At 43.1% G+C, this 25,803-nt stretch overlaps 1 protein-coding gene across 1 annotated transcript; it reads left to right on the top strand.

Moving 5' to 3' along the window:
- Positions 1 to 581: 581 nt before the first annotated feature.
- On the top strand, positions 582 to 23,520 carry CRNKL1 (crooked neck pre-mRNA splicing factor 1). The gene is made up of 14 exons (XM_063441398.1): positions 582 to 707; positions 3,216 to 3,368; positions 4,219 to 4,310; positions 4,520 to 4,678; positions 5,328 to 5,494; positions 6,425 to 6,603; positions 7,692 to 7,862; positions 8,124 to 8,315; positions 8,693 to 8,752; positions 9,021 to 9,101; positions 10,356 to 10,595; positions 12,182 to 12,283; positions 13,943 to 14,191; positions 23,242 to 23,520. The coding sequence occupies exons 1-14, from the start codon at positions 660 to 662 to the stop codon at positions 23,410 to 23,412; spliced, it is 2,064 nt and encodes a 687-aa protein (XP_063297468.1). The 5' UTR covers positions 582 to 659; the 3' UTR covers positions 23,413 to 23,520.
- The last annotated feature ends 2,283 nt before the right edge of the window (positions 23,521 to 25,803 follow it).

The raw sequence follows: 25,803 nt of genomic DNA, 5'->3' as shown, positions 1-25,803 counted from the left end.
CGCACACAGATAGACAGACACACACACACAGACAGATAGAAGACACACACAGACAGACACACACACAGATAGAAGAGACAGACACACACACACACACACACAGATAGACAGACAGACACAGATAGACAGACACACACAGATACACAGAAGACACACACACAGATAGAAGAGACAGACACACACACAGATAGACAGACACACACAGATAGAAGACACACAGACAGACAGAAGACACACACACACAGATAGACAGACACACACACAGACAGACAGACACACACAGACAGACAGATGTACATTTGATATTTTAATAATAATTGACAATAAATAATTTGTTGTGACTCCAGGCATTATGTGTCTGTAGTGAGTTGCTGACCTGTACGGGGTGCTGACGTTGATTGAGTTGATGTGCGCTCTATGTACTATTGGTCTCTATGGAGATCGCGGCTCGCTGTGCGGCTCTCACGCTCTCTGCCAGACGCTGTACTTGGTCGCTATAGCAACCCCCGTGCGTGACGTCACCCATGGGCGGCCCGTCCTTTAGAAAAGCGAGCTCGTGCGTGCATGGTGACGTATAGACGTAGCGCTGGGCGGGGTTTACGTGACGTTTTACCGTGTTGACCGATTCGGGCCGCCGTACAGGAGAGTAAGGACTAAACATGGCGTCCACGGCAGCGGGCAAGCAGCGGATCCCCAAAGTGGCCAAGGTAGAGTGAGAGGAACCCGCCCAGGCGGCGGCGGGGTTGAGGGTGTAACACATGCCCTCCCAGTGCCATGTATGGGGTAACACGGACTAATCCCCGAGAGAGTGACCGATACACTGTCTGACATGTGGCTCTCCCTGGGTACACTATGCCAGCAGTGGGGAACTACATCTCCCAGAATCCTCTTACAGCAATATCGCTGGCAAAGCATCATGGGGGATGTAGTCCACATAATCTGGAGTGCTGGTGGTTGCCCACCCCTGGTTTATAGGCTATGATGCCATGGATGCCAAATGTTGGTTATCAGTAAGTAATGGAGAGCAGCTGTCACCCAGCCCTGTATACAGTGCTCTATGACAGTGCTGCTGAGAGCTCACTCAGATTTCTGTTGTCCTTTTAAATGGACCTGTCACTGTCTGGGGGCTCTGCATGACCCTGATAAAGCCACTGGGGGTCTGGTGGTCGGAGAGGACAGGGAAAGGTGAGTTTTACTTTATTGACCCCGGCCCTCGTCTTCCTGTCACACTCCAGTTACCAGGCACTGACCTACCTCACTGCGGTACTCATGCGTGCACGAGAGTAAAGTAGTGAAGTCTGTTGGGGTTTGATCCTCCCTAGAAAGAGCTAATTTAACTGCAGCCCTCACTGGTGATGGTTGGGGTAAATTTATACCGCTTGATGGTGGATAGCTTCACCTAGAGTCAGGTGTAGGAAAAATACTGAGACAAAGTTGTCCCTAAATTAATCTAAATTAAGTGGTGATGGTATCTGGAGTCCCCTGGCGTCCTCTTTCCTACAATTGTTAAAGGGACACTATAGTCACCAGAACTACAGCTTATTGTATTTGTTCTGGTGAGTATAATCAGGCCCTGCAGGCATTTTGTAGTAAACACTGTCTTTTCAGAGAAAAGGAAGTGTTTACCTTAGTCTATGGATACCTCCACTGGCCACAGCTCATGGCTATTAGAGTTGCTTCCTGGGGCAGTGTTGCACAGTATACATCACTGACATTCAGTGTATCCACCCTCTGCATGGAGACACTGAACATTCCTCATAGATTCATTGATTTATTGCATCTCTATGATGAGATGCTGATAGGCCAGGGCTGTGTTTGGCTTGTGCTTAATCGTTTCAGCCAATCCAATGCTTTCCTTTGGGAAACTTACCCTACGTAACTTTTTAAAAACTTGGTTTAAGTTCTTAAACCAAGTTTTTAATCAAGTTACGTGGGGTAAGTTTACCTAACATACGCACTATATATAATTTTTCTAGCGCTCCACTTAAAGGTGTAGGTTCTCACTTACACCGGTTTATATACTTTCGACTTTTATGTGGATAAGAAAATATTCCCACATTAGTATTTAGGGCTGCTTCTATTTATTCACCTTTAGCACTTTTATTGGTACACACACACACTCCTCTGAATAAGAGGTGTATTTTGGCAAGAATTACCCACAGCCAATGCTCAGTACTGCTTGGGCTTATTAGGAAGCATTAGTCTAAGCAGCGATGGTTGGTTGAGTGTCAGCTGACTGCTTTCGACCTACCACAGTGCTTATTGCTGGTATGAATTGGAATGACTAAAAAAGCGTTAGCTCTGCCTTAGCCATATCTCAAGTGGGGGCCAGGCTGTGGACAGCTAGGAAACCTTATTCAAAAAATGTGTTGCTGAAAGGAGGGAGAGCACTAGGGGACTTCAGGCACAGTATCCAATTCAGCAAGATTAAATGGATATACTGGGTTATTCACTAAAGTGAGAATTTGAAGTGAATTCAAAGTGAAGTACAAATTTAAGGCCAAAGTAGCCTCTTGCATGCATTATCTATAAAGCTGCTTTCAAAATCTTGTGGAAAGTCACACAGACATGCTGTAGAGAAACTCGCTGGGTCTCATTACTTGAAAGAGAAAAGGTAATGCATTCTGAAAGTGGCTTCCAGTCTCTTTGAACAATGGTTCTGATTCCAGACCTAAATTCCCAATTGAATGATTCACTGCATATTTGCCTGGAACATACCTTTTACAGGAAAAGATCACTTGTTGCACAGTAGGTGTTGGCAGGTAAAACACCTAAACAAGTGCAATGGTGACAGTGTAATATGTTATCTAAAAATGGGGGGGGGGGGGGGAGAAAGCTAATCACAAACCAAGTAGCATTATGTCAAAAGCCCATTACACAGTGTATGTAGGGGGAAAATCTGTAAGAGCTACCAGTCCGTCGGTTAAAAGGACAGTTATGTTTCTAAGTTCACTGGTACACCATGCTGCTCACATTGCTTCCTGTACTGACATACATTGTCCTACAGATCTATTGGGATTTTTGCCTCCTATTGCAATTGAATTAGCATATACACATAGAACATCAATTGGGCTATAAGAAGCAGAACTACAATTGTATGTTACACTACATTAATACTCTGCGTAAATCTCATTTTGCACACGTTAAATTTACCTTGTGATAGATGTATATAATTGTGTTTTGTTTTTAATTTATTTTTATTTTTTTTCCTGAAGGTGAAAAATAAAGCCCCTGCAGAGGTTCAGATAACAGCTGAGCAGCTTTTGAGAGAAGCCAAGGAGCGAGAACTTGAGCTTCTACCACCTCCTCCTAAACAGAAGATCACAGATGAGGAAGAACTTAATGATTACAAATTGAGGAAAAGAAAGGTATGTTTCATTGTTGCAACAGCCATGATTATTGCAAATGAATTGCCAGTTCATGAACATCTAACGCTGCCTGTAAGACTGTTGCACTAGCAGAATATTTAACTAATTTATACAATGATGTATTTTTTTTTTTTACATGAAGTTTTCTTCCTGGCGTACACAATGTCTAGCCTATTAGTGCACTTGGCATTGAGGAATCATATGGGTGCAAGATCACCCACTGCAATCATTTGGAACAAAGGAATCTGGTGCATGAACACATTTGCAATGCAAAACTTGTCTTGTGAAAGAAACTGCACTCTTTAGCATAAAATATAATCAACGCATATGTTAGAAGTTTGGTTAGCACTATGTACATATTACTGAGTGCAGCCTCGTCATATTTTTCTAAATTATGTTAAATGCATTTTAAATACTTTTCTTCTTTTTATACTTAACCAAAAATGTTATGTTAAATTGTTGTGTAGTTTTAACTGAACAAATCTGGTTTTACAATATAGTAGGAAAATTATACCCTGTAAATTGCCACTGTCCTTTTAATATGTCACTACGATATATTGGAGTAATAATGAATTGCCTTTTACTGACTGAAGTGATTCAATATTGGATATGTGCAAGAAGTAATTTTAAGCAAATCGCTAAATTAAAATTCCTGGCAATCTTAAAACAAATCAATTCTGAGAATCAGAATCTTCCGAATTAACCTCCTTTGCAGAATTAATTGGCTTCATTGTCAGGAATTTTTTTTTATTCCGACAAATCACTGAAAACAACTTTTTGCTTATGTCTATTATTTTACATTTTTATTTGAGTATTTTTTTTCCACAATAATTTATTTTTTCTCTTTCAGACTTTCGAGGACAATATAAGAAAAAACAGAACTGTTATTAGCAACTGGATAAAGTATGCACAATGGGAAGAAAGTCTAAAGGAAGTTCAAAGGTATGCATTTTTTTTTTCCTCCCTCATAAATAACATTTCTAAATTGGTCAGAAGAAGGAAATGCATCCATTATATGTGCTTTTTAATGAGGAAAAGATTAATTGCATGGACGTGTTCACTGTAAACATCTATTCGTGAAGCTGCTGCGTGTTTATATATTATATATATTATTTTTTTTTTTTTAAAAAACCTTTACTGTGTTTCCTCAGGGCCCGATCTATTTACGAGCGTGCACTAGATGTGGACTACAGAAATGTGACACTATGGCTGAAGTACGCAGAGATGGAGATGAAGAACCGCCAGGTTAACCATGCACGTAACATTTGGGATCGTGCTATCACAACCCTTCCAAGGGTCAATCAGTTCTGGTATGTGTATTGAAATACACCTTCTAATAAATATGGACATCTATCTGTTTAGTTTCTGTTGTAAGCCACACTAAGCTTTACAACATACCTTTCATTCTACAACTGTTAGTTATGTCCAAAGTTCAATTGATAACTTCCTGCTAAAATGTTACATCTTCAGTCCTAGGTGCAATGTTGAAATTTATTCCCTAAATGTAATGTGAGGGTAAGCATTAGACCAGTGCAAAAAATGAATTCTTCCAATTACCATTTCTGTTAATCGATACCGAATTGATCCTTCGGTATGATCCACAGGAATTTTATTTGGGCGAACCAGCTCAAACTAATTTTTGCACGAGACTAGTAATCCTGTTCTAGTCGATGAGTGTCTGCAATGTGTACTTCCTGGTTGATTGTAAACTGATGAAAAACATTCGAAGTAAGCAATATTAAAATCTTTCTTGTGAATCCCAGTTGATGCTTTTTGTGATAAATCTGTATCTTACAGCTGATTATGAGAGATATAGAGATATCTATATCTCTCTATCTCAAAAACAAACAGCCACTCACCAACTCTATTTTTAATGCCTTTTATTGTTAAAATACATAAACTCCCTCCAATGTTTGAAGGACTTGCACATAGGATTCAGTCATGCTTTTGTCTTAAAAGGTACAAATACACCTACATGGAGGAGTTGCTGGGGAACTTGGCAGGCACAAGGCAGGTGTTCGAACGCTGGATGGAATGGCAGCCGGAAGAGCAAGCCTGGCATTCATTCATCAACTTCGAACTCCGTTACAAAGAGGTGGACAGAGCACGGTCTATTTACGAAAGATATATCCTTTAAAAAGTTCAATCATTTTGTTTTATATGATAAACGTAGTTATTCAATAACTCATCAGTTTCACAGCTCAAACTTTACATGGTATCTATAAATTATTATTGGAGCATCGGGATGATATAGGATAAACACTGCCTTCTTTTGAAGGCTAAATGCTTCTCACAATTCACTTTAACAGATTTATTTAGTATAAATACTGCAATAAAGAATAATAATAAACACCTAGCATCAATTTTCTTCATTCTCCAGATTGAGTGGAGAATGAGTTGGTGACATTCAGAAACAGTGTACAGTAGTAGCAATGTTTCGGCTACATGTTTGTTGAAGAACATTGTAGAGCAGTAGCAGACTGCCTATTTGAGGAAGCTACCGGGTGTGCCTGTGTTTTTCCTCCTATTCTGTGAGATCTGAAATGAATATTAAAATATATCTCGTAAGTAAAGTGTAACCCGAGCCCCAGATGTTTTTCGTTATAGCTACTAAAATTCTCATTCTCTGCATTTCTATTGCATTCAAGGAATTTTGAGAATTGTCGTCAATCAGCATTTAGGGAAGGCAGACTGTAAAATGTAAGCAGTTCTTTGTGGTCACACCAAGGGTCTCTGGGTGTTGAACTTCAGTTGTTAACATTCTATAGTAGAAATTTTTGGAGCAAAAAGTAATGTTGAGGCTTCCTGGAATTACATTTGCATTAGATATAGCCTTAGAGTATATTTGGAGGTGAAATGAAATACTTGTGCATATTAATAGAAGCTGCTCAGCTAAAACCTGTTTTGGTTTTTTTTTTTTTTTTTTTTACATAAACACATTTTTCATTCCACTTGTAAAGTTCTACAAAGTATTCTATAAACCAGTGTTGTCTGAAAGTAATGAGTAGTTCTATGGGCATTGGCGATACAATGTTTTCTCCTTAACATCACTGCACTTGTTTTCGTCCATCCCGATGTTAAGAACTGGATTAAGTATGCTCGCTTTGAAGAGAAGCATGGTTACATTGCCCACGCACGCAAAGTCTATGAGAGAGCTGTAGAGTTCTATGGAGAAGATCATATGGATGAAAATCTCTATGTTGCATTTGCCAAATTTGAAGAGAATCAAAAAGAGGTAAGATTGAATTAGATTTCCTTCTTCATGTTTATTTTAAATCTCTTTATTGGTTTGCTGCACACACATTCTTACTAGCCTGTTAGTTGTTATACCACATGCATCCACAAGATGGAAGTATTGTGCAAAATTATTGCTTTAAAATACAATGGTGGTCCTAAATTTGCCATTGGAGATTATTGTAAGATATTTATATTTTTAATAGTGTAAGCTATTTTTATTTTTAATGTTTTTAATAAAAGTGCAAATTTAGCCATTTTTATTAAATCCTCTTGGATCTTGTTGCAACTGTCTGTTTTGGTGTATATAAAATCTTGGTTTGCAATAGCTGCACACCTAGAATCAGTATGTACTGTAATCCCTTCCCTTCGATATAAGTTTTTTTTGACTGTCAATCACAGACTTCTCGGTAAGATGTATTACTGTCTTTGCAAGGCAGGTAGGCTGGGCAGTTGCCTGCCTCTAAAATTGTTATTTTTGTGGTGCTAAATTTTAAGGTCAGGCAATCGCCCAAAGTACCTGCCTTGCAAAGACTGTAATACAGCTCAGAGTATTCATTGAAAATCTGTGCTGGGAAAGAAGGGGAGAGCTTGCAGTACGTGCTGATACTAGCTGTGCAGCTATTACAAAGCAAGATTTCATAAACCGCTAAAGAAAACATGCCAAACAAATTATATGCACATTTTATGAGCAGATCTACTAAATTGTGGCGGGTTTTGTGGAATGATCCTTTACCTTCATAATTGTCAAAAGCGCAGTCATTCAATGAGGTTTTACCCCTGAGCAAGGAGTTGACTGGTATTTCTAAACATAATTTATATTCTAAATACAGTCATACTTTGTTCTAGAATTTTTGACTATCCCTTTGTTTAGTTATGACTGTCATTTGTATCACTTTTCTTGTGTGCATATCCACTTAAGGACACTTTTCCATCATGATAGCTTTTTATTTCTAAAGCGGTCATTAAGGGCGATTTACAACTACTATATTTGAATGTTGCATACATTCTTCTCTGTATGCCTTGTGGTCAATGCTTCTAAATAAACACTTGTTTGTTCAGCTGTTTGAGTGTAAACTTCTTTTCCAGTCTGAACGAGTACGTGTCATCTACAAGTACGCTTTGGACAGGATATCGAAGCAGCAAGCCCAGGAATTATTTAAAAACTACACCATTTTTGAGAAGAAGTATGGTGACCGGAGAGGCATTGAAGATATTATTGTAAACAAGAGGAGATTCCAGTATGAAGAAGAAGTGAAGGTAACTTTTGCAAGACTATAACTTTTTTTTTTTTTTTTTTTTTTTTTTTTTAAATGTCCTTCAACTAAAAGCTTTCAGTGGAATTACTGCAATTACAAAGTGCATAATCATGTTAAAAAATATTTTATTAAAAAAATGTATTTAACCTGTTTGTGAAACACACATCATTAGGTTCATATGGGCTCCAGTACAGATTAAGATCTCAACCTATTATTAATTTGTAGTAATTTTCTAGCTGGTATATCAATCATTTTATTTCAGGCCAATCCCCACAACTACGATGCCTGGTTTGATTACTTGCGGTTGGTGGAAAGTGATGCAGATCCAGATACAGTCCGGGAAGTCTATGAACGTGCGATTGCGAATGTCCCTCCTACTAAAGAGAAGAGACACTGGAAAAGATATATTTATCTGTGGATCAACTACGGCTTGTATGAAGAGCTAGAGACAAAGGTACAAAAGCTTTACCAAGCTTAATTGTTTGCAGCAATTAACATATTTTGCGTATGCTTATTTATATATATTTTTTGCACTAAATACCTTTGCAGCCTCTTATATGCAGATTGTTTTATGTGTTGACCGGGAAAGTCCGTTTTTCAGTTGCATGTCAGTTTATGTTTTCCTTTTTTTTACTTCTAAAGCATGCTTATTCTGTTACTTAAATCTAGACTGGTAAGGTCTCGGTAAATCCTATTTTGAGAACCTTTCTTGTTTGATAAGAATCTTCCCTTCAAGCTGTTAACACTGAATGCCCACGTTTTCAACAGTTTTTCTTTCTTTTTTCTTCTATCTGTAAGAAATATAAGGCTTACTAAAAACCTATTTTGCAGGATCCAGAGAGAACCAGACAAGTGTACCAAGCCTGCCTAGATTTAATACCTCATAAAAAGGTGAGATTTTTAGAAAATCCTTGGGATAATTTGCCTGACAATACAAATTACTAAGGAGTACCACTGTCTATGTATTTAACTTCATGTGGCATTAAAATGAAAACTCGAATTGGAGAATAATCTGACCGGTAGTATTCTCCTTGAATTGATTCAATTGTATTAGTTGACACATTTTTGTTAATGCAAAAATAGTTGGTTGATCAATTCTGTATGTTAAAATGACCATTCTACTCTTTTCACGTCCGTTTCATTTTATTATTTTTTTTAGTTTACATTTGCGAAAATCTGGCTGATGTATTCGCAGTTTGAAATCCGGCAAAAAAATCTCCATTTGGCCCGGAGTGCTCTGGTATGTACCGATCCCATAAAGAAAGGGGACATGCTTTAGCTTGTAAGAACTGCAAAGCTTTTATGTAGATTAATATATACCTTGTGGAATTAGTTTTATGTACATTAACCGGCATTACATTTTGTGCTTTGTATGCCATTTGCCATGAAAATTGTCAGAGCAGCTGATGTAAAATTGCTGGTCAAGTTTTAAATAGTCACACAAAGCTGTATGAATAAATTATATGTAAAAAAAAAAAAAATTAACAAAACTCTGCTTTGAAGGTCCCTCATTTGGTGCAAATTCCCAGGAACTGCAACTTCTGCAAAAATGGTGGCAGTGATCACTGAGCTAATTCTGTTTCTCCTGTAGCTTTTAATGTAACTCAATATCCACAAACACTGGGAGTGCAACAAGGGGGTATTTGTTTCAGCTGCCACCATTCTGTTAAACTGTACAATGCTCAGTAGACCAGGCCTCAAATCATTTTATTTATGAAAATCGCGAATAATGCTTTTTAGCAACCTTAACACTGGGTACAATAACAACTTCATCCTAATTAAGTTGTTTTGGTGCCTGGAGATTCTGGCTTTCCTTAAAGGGACCCTAAATGCACAAAGACCTCTTAATCTCCATGAAATGGTCTAGGTGTAGTGTTCCTGTCTTTATTTCTGCAATGTTAAACCTTGCCATTCTTTCGAAACCACAATGTTTACATTGCATGTTTAACGCGCCTCTTGTAGGTATATTGCTGACGGGCACAAGAGGAGCTTCTGCTATAAAAGAGTTAAGCTACATTATAGATCAGTTGCATTGGATTGGCTGAGATCGTCCGCATTGATGATCTCAAAAAATAGACCGAGTGTCAGCCAGGAGAGCAGTGCGTCTCAGGCTGAAATTTTTAAGAAATGCTCACATTTTAAACCCTACACAGTGGGGGCTGGCACCTAGATAAGTAGCAGGACACTATAACGTCAGGAATACATGTCTGGACCACTTTAGGTTTGAACTCCAAACCAGATGATGCCTGTGTCTCTCCCTCTAAGGCTGTGACCACATTAGCTGTTGCGCTTAGCCTGTCACTGGCTGCCCATTGAGAAAAATACTTGAGAAAGGTACATATATTGTAGATGTTATTCAGTGTTAAAACTACCTTGCAGGTACCCAGTGAGAATATTTGTTTTTACCTGAAGTTAAATATTTCCCAAAAATGTAATTATTCTAGTCTCCCACAGTATCATAAAGTATCCTCATGTCTTTATTTCTTCAACATAGGGCACATCTATTGGTAAATGTCCAAAGATCAAGCTGTTTAAGGGTTACATAGAATTGGAGCTGCAACTGCGAGAATTTGATCGTTGCCGAAAACTTTATGAAAAATTCCTGGAATTTGCACCAGAGAACTGCACAACGTGGATTAAGTTTGCGGAGTTGGAGACTATATTGGGGGATGTTGAGCGGGCTCGTGCAGTGTACGAACTGGCTATTGGACAGCCACGACTAGACATGCCGGAAGTAAGTATTGCACTGGGAAAAGCAAGCTACTCAGTCTGTTGTCCGTTTCAATATTCTCTTGCACCTTGTTTGTGGGGTTTTTTTTTGGGGGGGGAGGGGTTCCTAAAATTAAAGGGTAACCCAGACATGGACCCCTTACTCGTGGTACCTAGAGGGAAATCTGTTGTGCCTCACTGAGGCCCAACGAGTCTGAAATAATTGTCTGGGATTGATGTATTTCATCTGCAGCGAGAGCTGGCCTGAATTTTGTATCTGTACTCCCCTTTTGGGTGGGATCAGCCTAATATGCAAATATTCTTGGTTTTCTTTGTAATCCTACAAGATAAGCTAAAACTTGCATGAGATGTCAATTGGGACCCACTGAAATACTGTTATTCATACTCCTTACGCATTATATGCTGTCTGAGTTAGATCTGTGTCAACTCTTACCAATCTCAAAATGTTTGTTTTCAATTTTAAAATCGTATAAATTCATTATGTGTGATTGTTTCACTCGCTACAGATGGCTCATAGATGGTTGTTTAGATGTTGTTTTGGGGTTTTTAAAGCAGTGCTCCAGGAACATGTAAGAATACACAACTGCAATACTGAAACCGCAAACCAATGAATGTGCCAATTCACAAACCGTATAAACTAATATACAACTAAAGTAATTTAAATGTGTTCACTCACATTTTCTATGCAAGACTATATTTTGTCTATAGATAACATAACTGCATCCAAGATAAATGAGTGTCATATAAACTGACCCTTTTTAAGATTAACTTTTGACTATGAAATGTTTTGTCAATGAAGTTAGATTGAAACCCTTAGGAAAACACTAGGCTGTGTTTGAAAAGGAATCTATCAGGCACTTCTTGCCTTCAGCTTATTGAAGTGGTCTGGGTGCAGTGTCCCTGTCCCCCTTAGTCCTGCAATGTAAAATCTTGCATTCTTCTAGAAACTGCAGTGTTTATATTGCAGTACTAAGGCTGCCTCTAGTGGCTGTCTACCAGACAGCCACTAGAGGCGCTTCAGGGTTATAACTTGACTCGAGGTCGCTAGACGTCCTTATGTTCTGTATGAGAGCATTGAGTCTGTAAAATCCCCATTGAAAAGCATTAATCTTGTGGTGAGGGCCTAATGTGTTCTCAGTGCTCACTATACATGCGCAATAAGTCCCCTGTTGGAGGATGCAGGGTGCCGACCAAGTGCTGAAATCGGGTAAGTAAATGGGGGTGGCGTAATGGAGGCGGGGACCAGAGAGCACATTAGTGTTAGGCATTCAACTTTGTACTCCTAACACTTTAGAATCCCTTTAAATCCAGCACTACATTGTCTTTTCAGAGGTTAGTGTTGCACTCTGGCCTGCCCTTGCTTTTCCCATAGTCTTAATGTATCCTGCTTGGTGATGCCCTATCAATGCGCATGTGCTGTGGATGCTATGCTTGGGAGATCAGAAGAACTGCCTGTGGTAGGTCTCGCCTGTTCTCCCTGCAAGTAAAATCTTCAGCATAATTATGACATGTGACCTTGAAGGGCTGTAGGCTTGTTTGCATTAATGTATCTGCAATTTCTCTTGTATTTCTCCTGATTCCTATATTTAGGTTCTTTGGAAATCCTATATTGACTTTGAAATTGAACAAGAAGAATATGATAAAACTAGAACTCTTTACAGGAGGCTCCTACAGAGAACACAGCATGTTAAGGTACTTGTTTATTAGAGTTGGCTATCATGTTTTATTTGTACAGGTTATTTTAAGTCACAAACACTGAAATTCTGGCCATTTATTGGCTATGAGGAAATGGCTGTCGCTGGATGTCCTCTTCCGTTACCGGACCAAAAGTTTAACATCCAGGAAGCTCCTCCAGTGGCTGTTTGGTAGGCAGCCTTTGTGCTGCAATGTAAACATTGCAGTTTCTATAAAACGGTAATGTTTTATATTGCAGCACAAAGTACAATTAGGGACACTGCACCCATACCACTTCAATGAGCCGAAGTGGTCTGGGTGCCTATAGTGTCCCTTTAAGAAACTAAATTTTAGCTTAAATTTTTCATAAAACAGTATTTTTTTTCAATATAGTCCGTAGTATGAAAAATTCTGCATTTCATTAATGTTGACAATTGCATCCAGTAGAAACTACACTGCGTATTTAGGAGTACAATTTTTAAAATGTGTTTGACACTGAATGTATATACCATTATAAAATTAATTCAGAAAATTGTGTGTGTAACCTACACAAACTCACACTGCCTTGTAAATTAAACAGATACCAGTCACTCCGTTCTTATACTCCCTAGCCAAAGCTAGCACCATCGGCTAGAGTTTCTATATGTGCTGTGGTTGCTATGCTTGGGAGGACTGTTCTGCTCTCCCTTGTGAGTCTAATTATCGGCAGAGCATCTACCGAGCGAGAGACTTATTTTTAAATCGTTTTTTCTCCCCATCTAAACATTCTGCAGCAAATCTGCGTGCTCAATGCATATGAATTTTTTTGTTCTGTCAAAAAAGCAGTAGTAGTTTGGGGAATTAAAGATACTAAGTATTTTAAGGAATCTTCCAGTTTGGAACACTGAGAGTAATTTGTTTGTTTCCATATTCTTGGTGGATTTGCTCCTGGTAATTTGGGTTGGTTTGGTGGTGCTTGTAGAATAATTTTTTCAAATAGTCATTGATTCTCAATATGTTTGAGGTCAGAATTTAGATTGGGTTGCTGTAGTGGTATCCATGTTTTTGTTCTAAAGTTCCTTTCCTGAATTTATTTTTTATTTTATTTTTATTTTGGTCCTTACATTTACCTGTAATTTGTGCTAGATGCCCCAACCCTGCTGATAAAACCTATTCATACAGCATGAGTCTCCCACCATTCTTCTTCTCTGGAGAAAGAGCATTTGTTGCAGTATAGTTTTTTTTTGGTTTTTTTAAATGTATTTATTTATTTTTTGTGCCACCAATTGCATTGGATTACATTATGGCGAAAAATCTCTTGGCCTAGCATTCCCAAGTCCCTTTCTCCTGTTTACCATGTTGGCTAAGTCAGTCTTTTGCTAAATCTTTTTTTTTTTATTGTGAAGTTGAATAATTAATAATAGTGAAAAATATTTTATGTAAATGTTTTGCTCCTTTGTAAATATTTGATTCTGCTGAAGTATGACACTGTGCAAAAGTACAGTATATTCACTGGCTTTCTGTAAAATGGGTCAACAGGTCGATAGTTTGGTTCTGCTTAGACATTTGTATCTATTACAAAGCTTTACAGCAATCTGCTTTCATGATTGGGCTAACAATACCGTTTTTAAAATACTTTATATTTTTTTATTTTTTTCTGGATTATTTAAATAGATCTTTTGTTTTGTTTTTCTCCAGGTCTGGATCAGTTTTGCACAGTTTGAGTTGACTACTGGCAGTGATGATGTGATAGAAAACTGTAGACTGATATATGAAGAAGCAAATAAGTCTCTTCGGAACTGTGAGGAGAAGGAGGAAAGGCTGATGTTGCTTGAGTCATGGAGGCATTATGAAGAAGATTGTGGGACCGATGCCACCAGAGACAGGGTAGCTAAACTTATGCCAGAGAAAGTCAAGAAAAGAAGAAAGCTTCAAGCAGAGGATGGGGTAAGAATAGTTTATTTTTTTTATTCTGATTTTCAAACACTTACATTTTGTATTATACACTGTAAACCTGACTGACCATTATTTTTCCTGTGTGATTGAGGCATTTCGATCCCCAACAATGTAATGGCTTAAAGGGACACTATACTCACCAGAACAAATGCAATAAGTTGTAGTTCTGGTGACTATAATCATCTCCAGGCTTTTTCCGAGAAAATGCAGTGTTTAAATTACAGCCTAGGGATACCTCCACTGGTCACTCCTTAGAAGGCTACTAGAGGTGCTTCCTGGGGCAGTACTGCCATTCAGTGTCTCCACCCTCTGCATGCAGACACTGAACGCTCCTCATAGAGATGCATTGATTCAACTCATTTGAGGAGATGCTGATTGGCCAGGGCTGTGTTTGGCTTGTGCTGGCTCTGCCTCCTTGACCGTCAGCCAATCCTATGGGGAAAGCATTGTGACTGCATCAAGGAATCACTTCTGATGTCAGCTGTAAGCAGGCAGGTCATAGGCAGCACCTGCAGACTTTAAGCAAAGTTAGATTTTGTTATATTCATGGAGGCGTGGGTGGCCAGATGGTGGTTTTAACATTATAGGGCCAGGAATACATGTTTGTGTTCCTTTTTTTTTTCTTTTTTTTTTTTTATAATTCTTTATTTTGTCAATGACAGACATATGTGGGTTATGCAGTTATATGGCTTGCGCAGAAGCCTCAAAATCATACACGTGGTTTACATAATCAGCCATTTAGATCATACGTATGAAACATCCGTCTGTCATTGTTTTTCAATAATATAGTATGAACAACACTTAGGAACAGTGATAACTTTAGCTTGCAACCTTTGACCAAATAGCAATATTACAAAATTAACGTTTTGTTGCAATGGTGTGGGTGTGTTGAACGTATAGGCCGAGTTACCGGTGAGTTCGGCCTATAATTGAGGGAAGGGGTGGTGGAAAACTGTTGGTAGAAAGGAGGGGGGGGGGGAGGGGGAGGAGGAAGGGGTGGTCTTGGACGTTAGTCGTCAGTGTAATTATCCCATGGTTCCCATACCTTTGTGAATGCTTTCATAGTGCCTCTCATTTGGGCCGTTAATTTGTCCATGAGATGACACTCTTTGATTTTGTTGAGCACCGTGGACAATGGGGGGGGGTGGGCTGCAACCAAGTTTGGGCCAGTGCCTTTCTAGCAGCTAGAGCTATCTTGTTGAGCAATTGTTGTTCTTGTCTGGGCAAATCGTCAAGGGGTCTGGCTAGGAGGAAGGTCCAGGGGTTTAGGCCTATTGGTCTATTTAAAATCTGCGATACAAGCTTCTGGATGTTTTCCCAGTAAAGTTTTATCGTGGGGCAATACCACCACATGTGTGCATAAGTCCCCTTCTCTCCGCAGTTGTGCCAACAGAGATCTGTGGGTGTTTTCTTCATGTGATAGAGTTGGACCGGGGTAATATACCATCTGAGCATCGTCTTATATGCCTGTTCTTGCATCGTTACACAGATGGAGGTTTTGGCATTAGCTTCCCAAATATCTTGCCAGTCTATACCCTCTAGGGTTTCCCCCAAGTCAATTTCCCATTTATCAGTGTATTGCAGGGTCCCCCATTCCCGTGTGGTGGAACAGAGGTGGGAGTACAGCTGGGTGATTAAGCCTCTTTGATATTGTTCCGCTAGGCAGATGCGCTCAAAGAAGGTTGGAATGGTTTTAGCGGCGGTTTTTACCGTCGCTTGGGCCGCGTAGTGTCTGAGTTGTAAATATCTAAAGAAGTCTGCTGGCTTCAAGGTTGTTCTGGATTGTAGATCTGGGAATGCTACTATCGTGTCGCCTGTGTATAGTTGGTGCACCCTCTGGAGTCCTGCGTGTTCCAGGCCTCTAAAGTCCCGGGGTCTCATGCCTGGTGTGAATGCCCTGTTACGGTAAATTGGGGTGAGAGGGGAAGTCGCAGTGGTGAGTTCGTATTTGATGGCATAGGTGTCCCATAATTGGATAGAGTTGGTGATGGCCGGGCACGCCGTTCTCAGGAGCGCTCTGTGCTCCTTTGGTGTCCAGATGTAGAATTGTGGGAGGTCGGATCTCATTAGTGCTGATTCCAGATCTACCCACCGTCTGGTCTCTGGGGGGGTGTGCCATAGGGCTATTTGCGCCATCTGGGCGGCTATGTAGTAAAAGTGAAGGTGGGGTAGTCCCAACCCTCCTCTCGATCTAGGGCGATACAGTATGTTGCGGGCTACTCTGTGTCTCTTATCTTGCCATATGAACCTGTCTATTGCTCGTTGTAAGGGGATGAGGTTATGTTTCGTGATGGGTATGGGTAGTGCCTGGAAAAGAAATAAAATTCGGGGCAAGACATTCATTTTGATTGAATGTATTCTCCCTATCCAGGATATGGGTTTATCCGCCCAGGTCTCCATGTCCGAGATGAGTTTTTCTATCATAGGTGTGTAGTTCAGTCTGTGGAGTGTAGTTATGTCTGCCGGTAATTTGATGCCCAGATATGAAAGGCATGTTGGTGTAATACGTATGTGGTGTTCTGAGGTGATTTTGTTTAAGTCCGGCTGTGTGAGGTTAATTGGGAGTGCACTGGATTTTTCTACGTTCACTTTATATCCCGAGATCGTCCCGTATGTTCCCAGGAGTGGGAGCAGGGCCCGTAGCGTGGGTATGGGTTCCGTTACGGTCAAAAGGATATCATCAGCGTATCCTGAAACCAGGAATTCTTGGTCGTCAATTTTGACCCCTTTGATTTGTGGGTGTTCCCGTATTGCCTGGAGAAGTGGTTCGAGTGTCAGCACAAAGAGTAGAGGGGATAGGGGGCATCCCTGTCGGGTGCCATTGGTTATGGTGAAGGACGGGCAGGTCGTCCCGGTTATCTTTATTTGCGCTGAGACTGATGTGTATAGTGCACGGATGGCTGTTATATATGTGGGGGGCATGTGTAGGTGTTCTAAGAGGGTGAACATATATGGCCATTTTACACGGTCAAATGCTTTTTCAGCATCGAGGGAGAGTGCCAGGGACGGTGTTTTTGTGGTTGCTAGGAACCCTATTAAGTCGATGTTACGTCTCGTGTTTTCGTATAACTGGCGTCCCGGTATGAATCCTACTTGGTCTGCATGGACTAGGCTTGTCAGGTATGGGTTCAGTCTTCCTGCTAATATCTTGGCGAATAGTTTGCTGTCGTGGTTTATGAGTGAGATAGGTCGGTATGCTTCTGGCTGTGTGTGGTCTTTGCCTGGCTTTGGTAGCAGAATGATGTTTGCCCGTGTCATGTCCCTGTCTGGTGGGGTCCCCTGCATTAGGTCCCGGAATAGAGATTCTAAATGTGGGACGAGAGTTTCTCTAAAGGTTTTGTAGTAGCTGCCCTCAAAACCGTCTGGGCCGGGGGCTTTATTGCTTTTGAGAGCGGAGATGGCTGAATCGATTTCGTCTTTGGTAATTGGTGCTGCCAGTTCCGTTATGGCAGCAGTGTGTAGTTTTGGTAAGTTTAAGTGGGTTAGAAAGTCCGTTATTTTCTGGGACTCCACAGCGTGTGTGGTGTCATCTTGTGGGGAGTGGTTGTATAGTGTAGTGTAGAAAGTTGTGAAAATTTGGGCTATGTCGGCCGGGGACGTTTTCAGTGTGCCGTCTGGGGCTCTGATCTTGGTGATATGTGGGTGTTGGGTTCTGGGTCGTAGTGTGCGGGCTAAAAGTGTGTCCATTTTGTTGGACTTGTCGTAGTATGTTCTTCTTGTCCAGGTGAGTGCTCGGGCTGTGTCGTCTATGAGCAGTTGTCTGATCGTAATGCGGGTGTTTTGGAGAAGTTGTAGCGTTTGGGGAGTCGGGTCAGTTTTGTGGCGTTGCTCCGCTGTGCGGAGGGTTTCTAGTAGTTGAGTGAGTTTCTGTGTTTTTTGTTTTTTTTTGTGGGTTGCTATTTTGATAAGGGAGCCTCGGATCACAGCTTTGTGGGCTGCCCATATCGTGGTCATTGGGATGTCTGGTGTTAGGTTTTCTGTAAAGTATGTGGTTAATTGTTTCTGTATGTCGTCTACTACCTGGGGGTCCTTGAGTAGGGACGTGTTTAGTCTCCACGTCCATGGGGTGGGGCATTGGAGCCCTGTAAGGTAGATGGCGATGTCTGCGTGGTCCGACCACGCAATGGTACCTATGTCTGTTTTTTGTGTTTTCGTGTAGGCTGCATGGTTGGTCAAGAACATGTCTATGCGCGAGTACGTATCGTGGGGCGGTGAGTAATAGGTGTAGTCTCTGAAGAGGGGTGTTGTGCCCTCCATGCGTCTATGAGGCCTGTTTTGCGGATAAAGTGGTGTAATTGTTTGTCTTGGGCGCCCATGCCATGGGATCTAAGCAATCCCGGGCGTGAGCTTCTGTCAACTGCCGGAGTGGGTGTTGCGTTGAAATCTCCGCCTAGGAGGAGGATACCGGTGGGGAGCGCAAGGACCATGTCAGACATCTGGCTCCAGAATTGGGGTGTAGATGTGTTGGGAGCGTATATGTTGATTAAGTGGATGAGTTGTGAATGAATCCGGCCAGTCGCTACAACATATCTGCCGTCGGGGTCCGAAGTCACTTGGGTTATATGAACTGGGCATCGCTTGTGTGTGAGGATCGCTACTCCGTTGTGTTTACGGAAGGTGCGTGCCTCGGCGGCCAAGCGGTATGTGGAGTCGCGGAGGGAGACCTGGGCGGACCGAGACAGGTGTGTCTCTTGTATGAATGCAATGTCGGGATTTAACCTTTTTAGTTCCCTGAAGAGTGTTCTTCGCTTGCGTGGGGCGTTGAGGCCTTTAACGTTAAGCGAGGATATTTTAAGAGACATGATCAGGTAGTTTTGGTAGGTGCACTTGGTCCCGAGGGATACTCGGGCCGCTTTGTTGCTGCAATATGGGTCGGCTGGCGTAAGTATGTAACGGGGGGTGGGGTGTACTCCCACCTCTGTTCCTTTGGGACTTTGTCAGGGAGAGGGATTGTGAGCGAGCATGTTGAGTCGCTAACTGCGTCCAAGACCGGTGTGAGCATGGGGTGGGTGGGGTGCCAGGGAGGGCACGGAAGAGAAAAAGAGAGAGAGGGGCAAGGAGGGTTTGGGGCGGGGGGGTAGTACGGTGCTGCCGTACGTGTCTGGTCTTATCCTGTGCCAGACCATGGGGGGGTGTACGGACCCTCGTCTCCCCTACGACTGCTACAGTCTGGGAGTGGTGGGTCATGAACCTGTCTGCCGGTGTGGCCCCCTGATACCATGAAACGAATGTCTGTTATAACTTTAGTATGCAGTGAGCTATTGGAGAACTTAGAGGGTAATTCAGCTTCCCCGCCTCAGGATCTTATGTACTGTGTTGCTACGGTGCGTAAGTGAAGCGGGTAGCTTTTGGGAGTTAGGGGGTGTGGGGGGAGGGGAATTGGGAAAGCAAAGGCTTTTGAGGGTGAGCCCAGTTGGGTTACCCCGTTTGATCCTCAGTGGTTCTCCCGGTCGTGAGCACAATAGCGCCAGGGTTTTTTTTTTTTTGTTTTTTTTTTTGCGTTGTCTTTATTATTGGATACCGGGGGAGGGGGAGGGGGAGGGGGAGGGGGGGGGGTGGGGGTTCGGTTGCTAGGATCTTTGGTCGGTCTGTCAAATGGGCGGTTGCTCAAGGGGGGGGGGGAGGGGGGGGAGGCGGAGGAAGGGCGGGGACCAGTCATCGGTGGTTGCATACAGTATTACATATTCACACATATCAAGACATATCAGTACAAATCTGGAACATGACAATCCCTCTGTCTCAATCATTTCCATCATAATACCCCCTTTCAGTAACTTCTGTGTCCCGGTATGCGTGTGTTCCGCTGCCCACCTCGGCCCCGCCACATCCCCCCCCAGCCCACCCGCCACCCACCGTCCCACCCCCCCATCCCCCCCCGCCACGGCCCGTGACTCCGTGTTGTCCGGGTGTGTGCTTCCCCAGCATAGTGTGTGACCCCCTGCCCTGAACCTTTGTCAGCGTGTGGTATGGATGTGTGGTGGGTTGGTGTCTGGAATAACGTGTTGCATCTATTGTGGTGTGTGTGCCTTGGCTAGCTGTCACATTACTTCATACAGATTGCAGTTATATACATTACTCTTCCGTTCGGTGTCAGGAACGTGACAGCATTTATCAGTTTCTAATTTCGGTGCCAAAATGTCCACAGCAGTCCAAAGACAGGTCCATAATGTGGCTTATCGTTGTAGCTGCCACTGGGACAGGAGTTGGGAGGATGGTGGGGTCAAGAAAGCTCGTCAATCAAGTGTTGGTAATAGTCAGTGTGGATAGTCAGTTGATTGGTGCGTGTGGCGAGGGTGAGCTTTGGAGTGTGAGTCCATCGTAGAAAGGGGCATTGTTTTTGGGTGTCGCGGTTTCAGTCCGACCGGTGGGTAAAGCGTCTCAGGTGCTCCGTTGCCTGGTGTTCTGCTGCCGGAGGATAGGAAAGGGTTGGAATGGCGCCGTGAAGTCGTCGGAGGGGTCTGGTGTGCTCACTCTCGGGAGGTTGATAGTGCCTTTGTTGCTGGTGTCAGTCTGCCGCCTATTTACTCCATGGCGGTGTGCCAGTCGCGTGGTAGGGGTTGTAAGGCTGGTAGAGTGGTATCTGGTAGCGAGAAGCTCTCTGGCAGTGTTATGCCCAGGGCGCGAAAAAAGGGTGCTGGGTCCGTGCCTGGCATGAGGATGTGAGGTCTGCCGTTTTTAAAGACCATTATTTTAAACGGATGCCCCCAGGCGTACCTGATCGCGTTGGCCCTGAGTAACTCAGTAACTGGCCTCCATTCTCTTCTGCGTTGGAGGGTAATGGGAGCCAAGTCTTGGAAAAGAGTGATTTCTCTGTCTTGGTGTTTTATAGGGCTCTCTCTGGCTTTCCTTAGCACCGCTTCTTTTGTTTGAAAATGAAGAAAGCGGACAATTATGTCCCTGGGTCTTGTGTTGTCGTCTCTTCGGGCGCGCAGGGCCCTGTGGGCTCTGTCGATGTGCCAGTGCTAGTCTGGTATTTCTGGTAATAGAGGACGTAGGAGTGCAAGGAGCATGGTTGGGATTGGGCCTTCGTCCTGTTGCTCTGGCAGGCCGCGCACGCGTATGTTGTTGCAGCGCGACCTGTTCGCCAGGTCCTCCAGCGCTGCCTCTGAGGCCTCTAGTCGGGTGGTAAGTGTATTGACATGAGCGGTCACCAAGTTGTGGGCTACCGTGGTAGCTTCCACACGTTGCTCCAGATCTGCGGTACGCTCGCCCAACTTGTGGATTTCTGACATCACTGCCTTCGAGCTTCTGTCAATCTCTCGGGCTAAGTAGGTTTTCACCGCTGCCAGCTCGGTCAGTATGTGGGCCGTTTCCGATATGGCTGGGCCGTGAGGCTGGGGTGAGCTCGAGATTGCCGGCGAACCCGGAGCTCGCGGACTGGATCCGCCGCCATCTTGGATGTCTTGGCGCGGCATGCGAGAGGCCGCAAACAGATCGGGTACTGTGGCGGCTGTGTCTGCTTTTTTTGTGCCCGGTTTTCTCTGCTGGCGTTTTTCCATGGTGGGTAAGGAGTCGGGGGGTAAGGTTAGTCGGTATTTAGCCGTTGTATGCGTTTGGTACAGGGGGTCAGCGAGGAGCTCTAGGCTTGCACGTCCAGCTTGGTTCCCGGTCAAACCACGCCTCGTTTGTGTTCCTTTTAAAAGGAAATTCTTTCCAACTAAAAGTAAATGTTCTCACATTATCAGCCAACCTCACACAGAGGGGCCTCTACAACTACTAGAACAGGACATGCGCATTGGCCAGTCACACACTGTGCAAGTCCTCAGATGTATTTGCACTTTATATTTTTATGATGTAGCCTAGAGCTTTGAATTAAATCAAAATGAGCAAAGCAGACATCCAGAAGATAAGAAGCTGAAAGTGGGTGTGTTCATTTCAGCATTTAACACTTTTTTATATATATATATATCAGTTAAGGTAGATTGACCAGATCTAAACCAGTGGTTCACAAACTTTTTAGGTTCAAGGCACCCTTAATATTTTTCCAAGGCGCCCCAAGTTAAAATAAGTTCCTCGGTTGTATATGTACCACGAAGCGGCATATACTGGGCCCCTGTTTGGCAGAAATGCCTGCTGTTCAATTGCAGATCCAGAACCTAATCATGGAAGGGGCAATGGTAGATTTATTTAAAGGAAACAATCCAGGCACAATAGTGCCAGTAGTGCCCTCCCAGAGTAGGTAGTCAAACTGACCACTTACCTGGAATCTGCCGGGATAGGGGCTGAGTAGGGGATACTGTATCTGAGGTGTGTGTGGCAGTTTGTGCATGAGTGGTACTGTGTGGGTGGGTGGGGGGGCAATGCTAGGAGCTAGTGAGAGGAGAACCCGGCAGAGCTGCAGGTTAGAGCTCCCCCTGGTCCTCTCTACCTCTGCTGCTGGCTGCAGCATTACACTGCTAGCGGGCCGGTAGCAGTCAATTTTGACCTTCATAGTGCTATACAGCTTTTAAAAGGACATCTCATACTATAAGTGACCTGGACACAAGGCCTTCTGTTTTTCAAAATGTGTGCAAGGACCATAGGTTATATTAATGCTTGCAGTGTCCTTTTTACATTAGATAACTGTTTGATTAGCACAGTGTATATATATCGTATCCTCTCTGTGGACAGATGTGCATTAAATTCATATGTGATCTCTCTATAGATGGAAAATTGAATGACCTAACACGGACAGGTTTTAGACATGGCCTATTTTCACATATATTAGTTACCTGAAAGAGTTGCTCTAAGCAGTACATTGACTTGTAGTGGTCATGATGCTTGGAGTCTGCAGTGTTTTACCGAAAAACTTTACATAAAGAGTTGGAGTGCATAGCTGCCAGACATGCTAGCCCACTTCCAGCCCCTTCATTAACCTGTGCTGGCTAATGAATTGTATGCATTTTTGGCATCTGTCTTGCGCAGAATGCTGGCATTGAATTTTATTTTTTTTATTATAAATATTGCATTCAGTACATTTTGAATCAAATGTATATTTGTACGCTTTCTGTATCCTTGGCATACAATATTGATAGATTTTTATTTTTTTCTCTTTCCTAAAGTCCGATGCTGGTTGGGAGGAATACTATGATTACATCTTTCCTGAGGATGCTGCCAATCAGCCAAATCTTAAACTGCTTGCTATGGCCAAACTCTGGAAGAAACATCAAAAAACTGAGAACAGCTCGGAGGAGCAGGATTCTGACAAAGATATTGATGAGGGTTCTTCCTGACATGGATTGTTTTCTTATCTGTAATGTTTTTACTTGTATATAATGCCATTTTTGTTATTCTACGATGCAACAACCCAACTTTTTTGAAAATAAAGCTTGTTACGATAACCTACTGTTTTTAATCCGCAAAGCTTCTGGGCTTGGATGTGATGAAGATTTCTGGTAGGGGTTAACAAAAGGCTTAAAGAGCAAAAATTTGAGTCATGTTCATATTTCTAATGGTGGATGGAAGCAGGCCCGGACTGGCCATCGGGCACACCGGGCAAATGCCCGGTGGGCCGCGGTGGCCATGGGCCGAGGCCGGCAGGGGAAGGTCCCAGGATCTCCCCTGCCGGTCTTTGCAGGGCCGGCACTATCCGAGCGCCGGCCCCGCTGTTTGCCACGACGGGCCGGTGGGGAGATCAAAGATCATAGACCTGCGGCTGGGGAGGAAGGGAGGGAGAGAGAGAGAGGACCCGGCGGAGCTCTATCTTGCAGCTCCGCCGGGTTCCTCTCGCGAGATCCGGCGCGTTGCCATGGCAACGACCGGATCTCGCGAGAGTGAACTCTAGCCTGCAGGCTAGAGTTCACTCACCACGAGGACCACCAGGGATGCTGGGCGAGTGACTGAACCCCCTCCCAGATACCACCATGCCGGTCCCCCCCTCCCAGGCTAAAAGGTAAGAAGGGGGGGGGGGGGACATAATGCCTGCTTATTTAACACAATCCATAACATTTACACACAGCACTCTCACACACAGCACTATCACACACATCATCCACAGCACTATCACACACATCATCCACAGCACTATCACACACATCATCCACAGCACTATCACCCTCAGCACTCTCAGACACATCATCCACAGCACTATCACCCTCAGCACTCTCACACACATCACCCTCAGCACTATCACCCTCAGCACTCTCACACACATCATCCACAGCACTATCACCCTCAGCACTCTCACACACATCATCCACAGCACTATCACCCTCAGCACTCTCACACACATCATCCACAGCACTATCACACTCGGCACCCTCACACACATCACCCTCAGTACTCACACACATCATCCACAGCACTATCACACACATCATCCACAGCACTATCACACACATCATCCACAGCACTATCACACACATCATACACAGCACTATCACACTCAGCACTCACACACACATCACACTCAGCACTATCACACACATCACACTCAGCACTATCACACACATCACACTCAGCACTATCACACTCGGCACTCACACACACATCACACTCAGCACTATCACACTCGGCACTCACACACACATCACACTCAGCACTATCACACACATCATACACAGCACTATCACACTCGGCACTCTCTCACACACATCAAACTCAGCACTATCACAAAACACATCACACACAGCACTCACACTCGGCACCCTCACACACAGCACCCTCACACCTCACACACATTATCCACAGCACTATCACACTCTGCACTCTCACTCACATCGCACTCACACACACATCACAATCAGCACTATCACAAAACACATCATACACAGCACCCTCACACACCACACACAGCATCCATCATACACACATGCTGCACCCCTCACATACACACAGAACCTCCCCAACACACTGCACCACACACATACACAATACTTCCAAACATATGTACATACATATATGTATACATACATATATATATATATATACACTACATTCCTGACATACACACTCTGGATCCCCTATACACACACTAGATTCCTTGTAAGCAAACACATACTACACCCCTAAACACACACTCTCTACAAACACTGCATCACCTATACACACACACACATTCTCTACAGCCCCTAGCCACATATGCATTACATTACACCACAAACACAACACGACTAAAACCGACCTTATTACATAATACCACACCACAATCGGCTCACTCTATACACACACACAATACCACAAGCAGGCTCCAAACACATGCACAATACTCTTTCCTGGCCTTTTTGTCTCCTGGTATCCATTTATAGAGACACCAGAGACAAGTTGCAAGGAAACACAGTGCAAGCATGTTATTAAATTTGCTTGCACTGTGCAGAACTAATACAGGGATTTTTTCTCATGCTAGAGCTCTTTAGCAGAGCTCTGCGCATGGTCTGCCCTGGCCTGCACTTTGAGAGGGGGCGTGTTTGTCGTTAGTGATGACAAAACACACCCTCTCTGCCCCGCCCCCTTCTTAGTGGGCCGCTGTGATAAAAAAAATGCCCAGGCCGAATTTTTATCTCAGTCCGGCCCTGGATGGAAGTTATTGATGGCGATTTGTAGTAAAATGAAGTATGTTGGAAAAGACAATGTAGGCTAGAAGGGAGGGCAACACATATGGATGAAAGTAGAGAGGTGAGACAGTA

The sequence above is a fragment of the Pelobates fuscus genome, chromosome 2 (genome assembly GCF_036172605.1).
Source record: "Pelobates fuscus isolate aPelFus1 chromosome 2, aPelFus1.pri, whole genome shotgun sequence".
Lineage (NCBI taxonomy): Eukaryota > Metazoa > Chordata > Amphibia > Anura > Pelobatidae > Pelobates > Pelobates fuscus.
Note: the sequence above shows the minus strand (reverse complement) of the source record. Positions and strands in the feature narration are given on the sequence as shown.

Bases quoted from the DNA above. Each gene is read 5' to 3' on its own strand.
- CRNKL1 (XM_063441398.1), top strand. From the start codon at position 660: ATGGCGTCCACGGCAGCGGGCAAGCAGCGGATCCCCAAAGTGGCCAAG. The intron at 708-3,215 runs GTAGAGTGAGAG...TTTTTCCTGAAG, and splicing joins GGATCCCCAAAGTGGCCAAG to GTGAAAAATAAAGCCCCTGC. The intron at 9,102-10,355 runs GTATGTACCGAT...TCTTCAACATAG, and splicing joins ATTTGGCCCGGAGTGCTCTG to GGCACATCTATTGGTAAATG.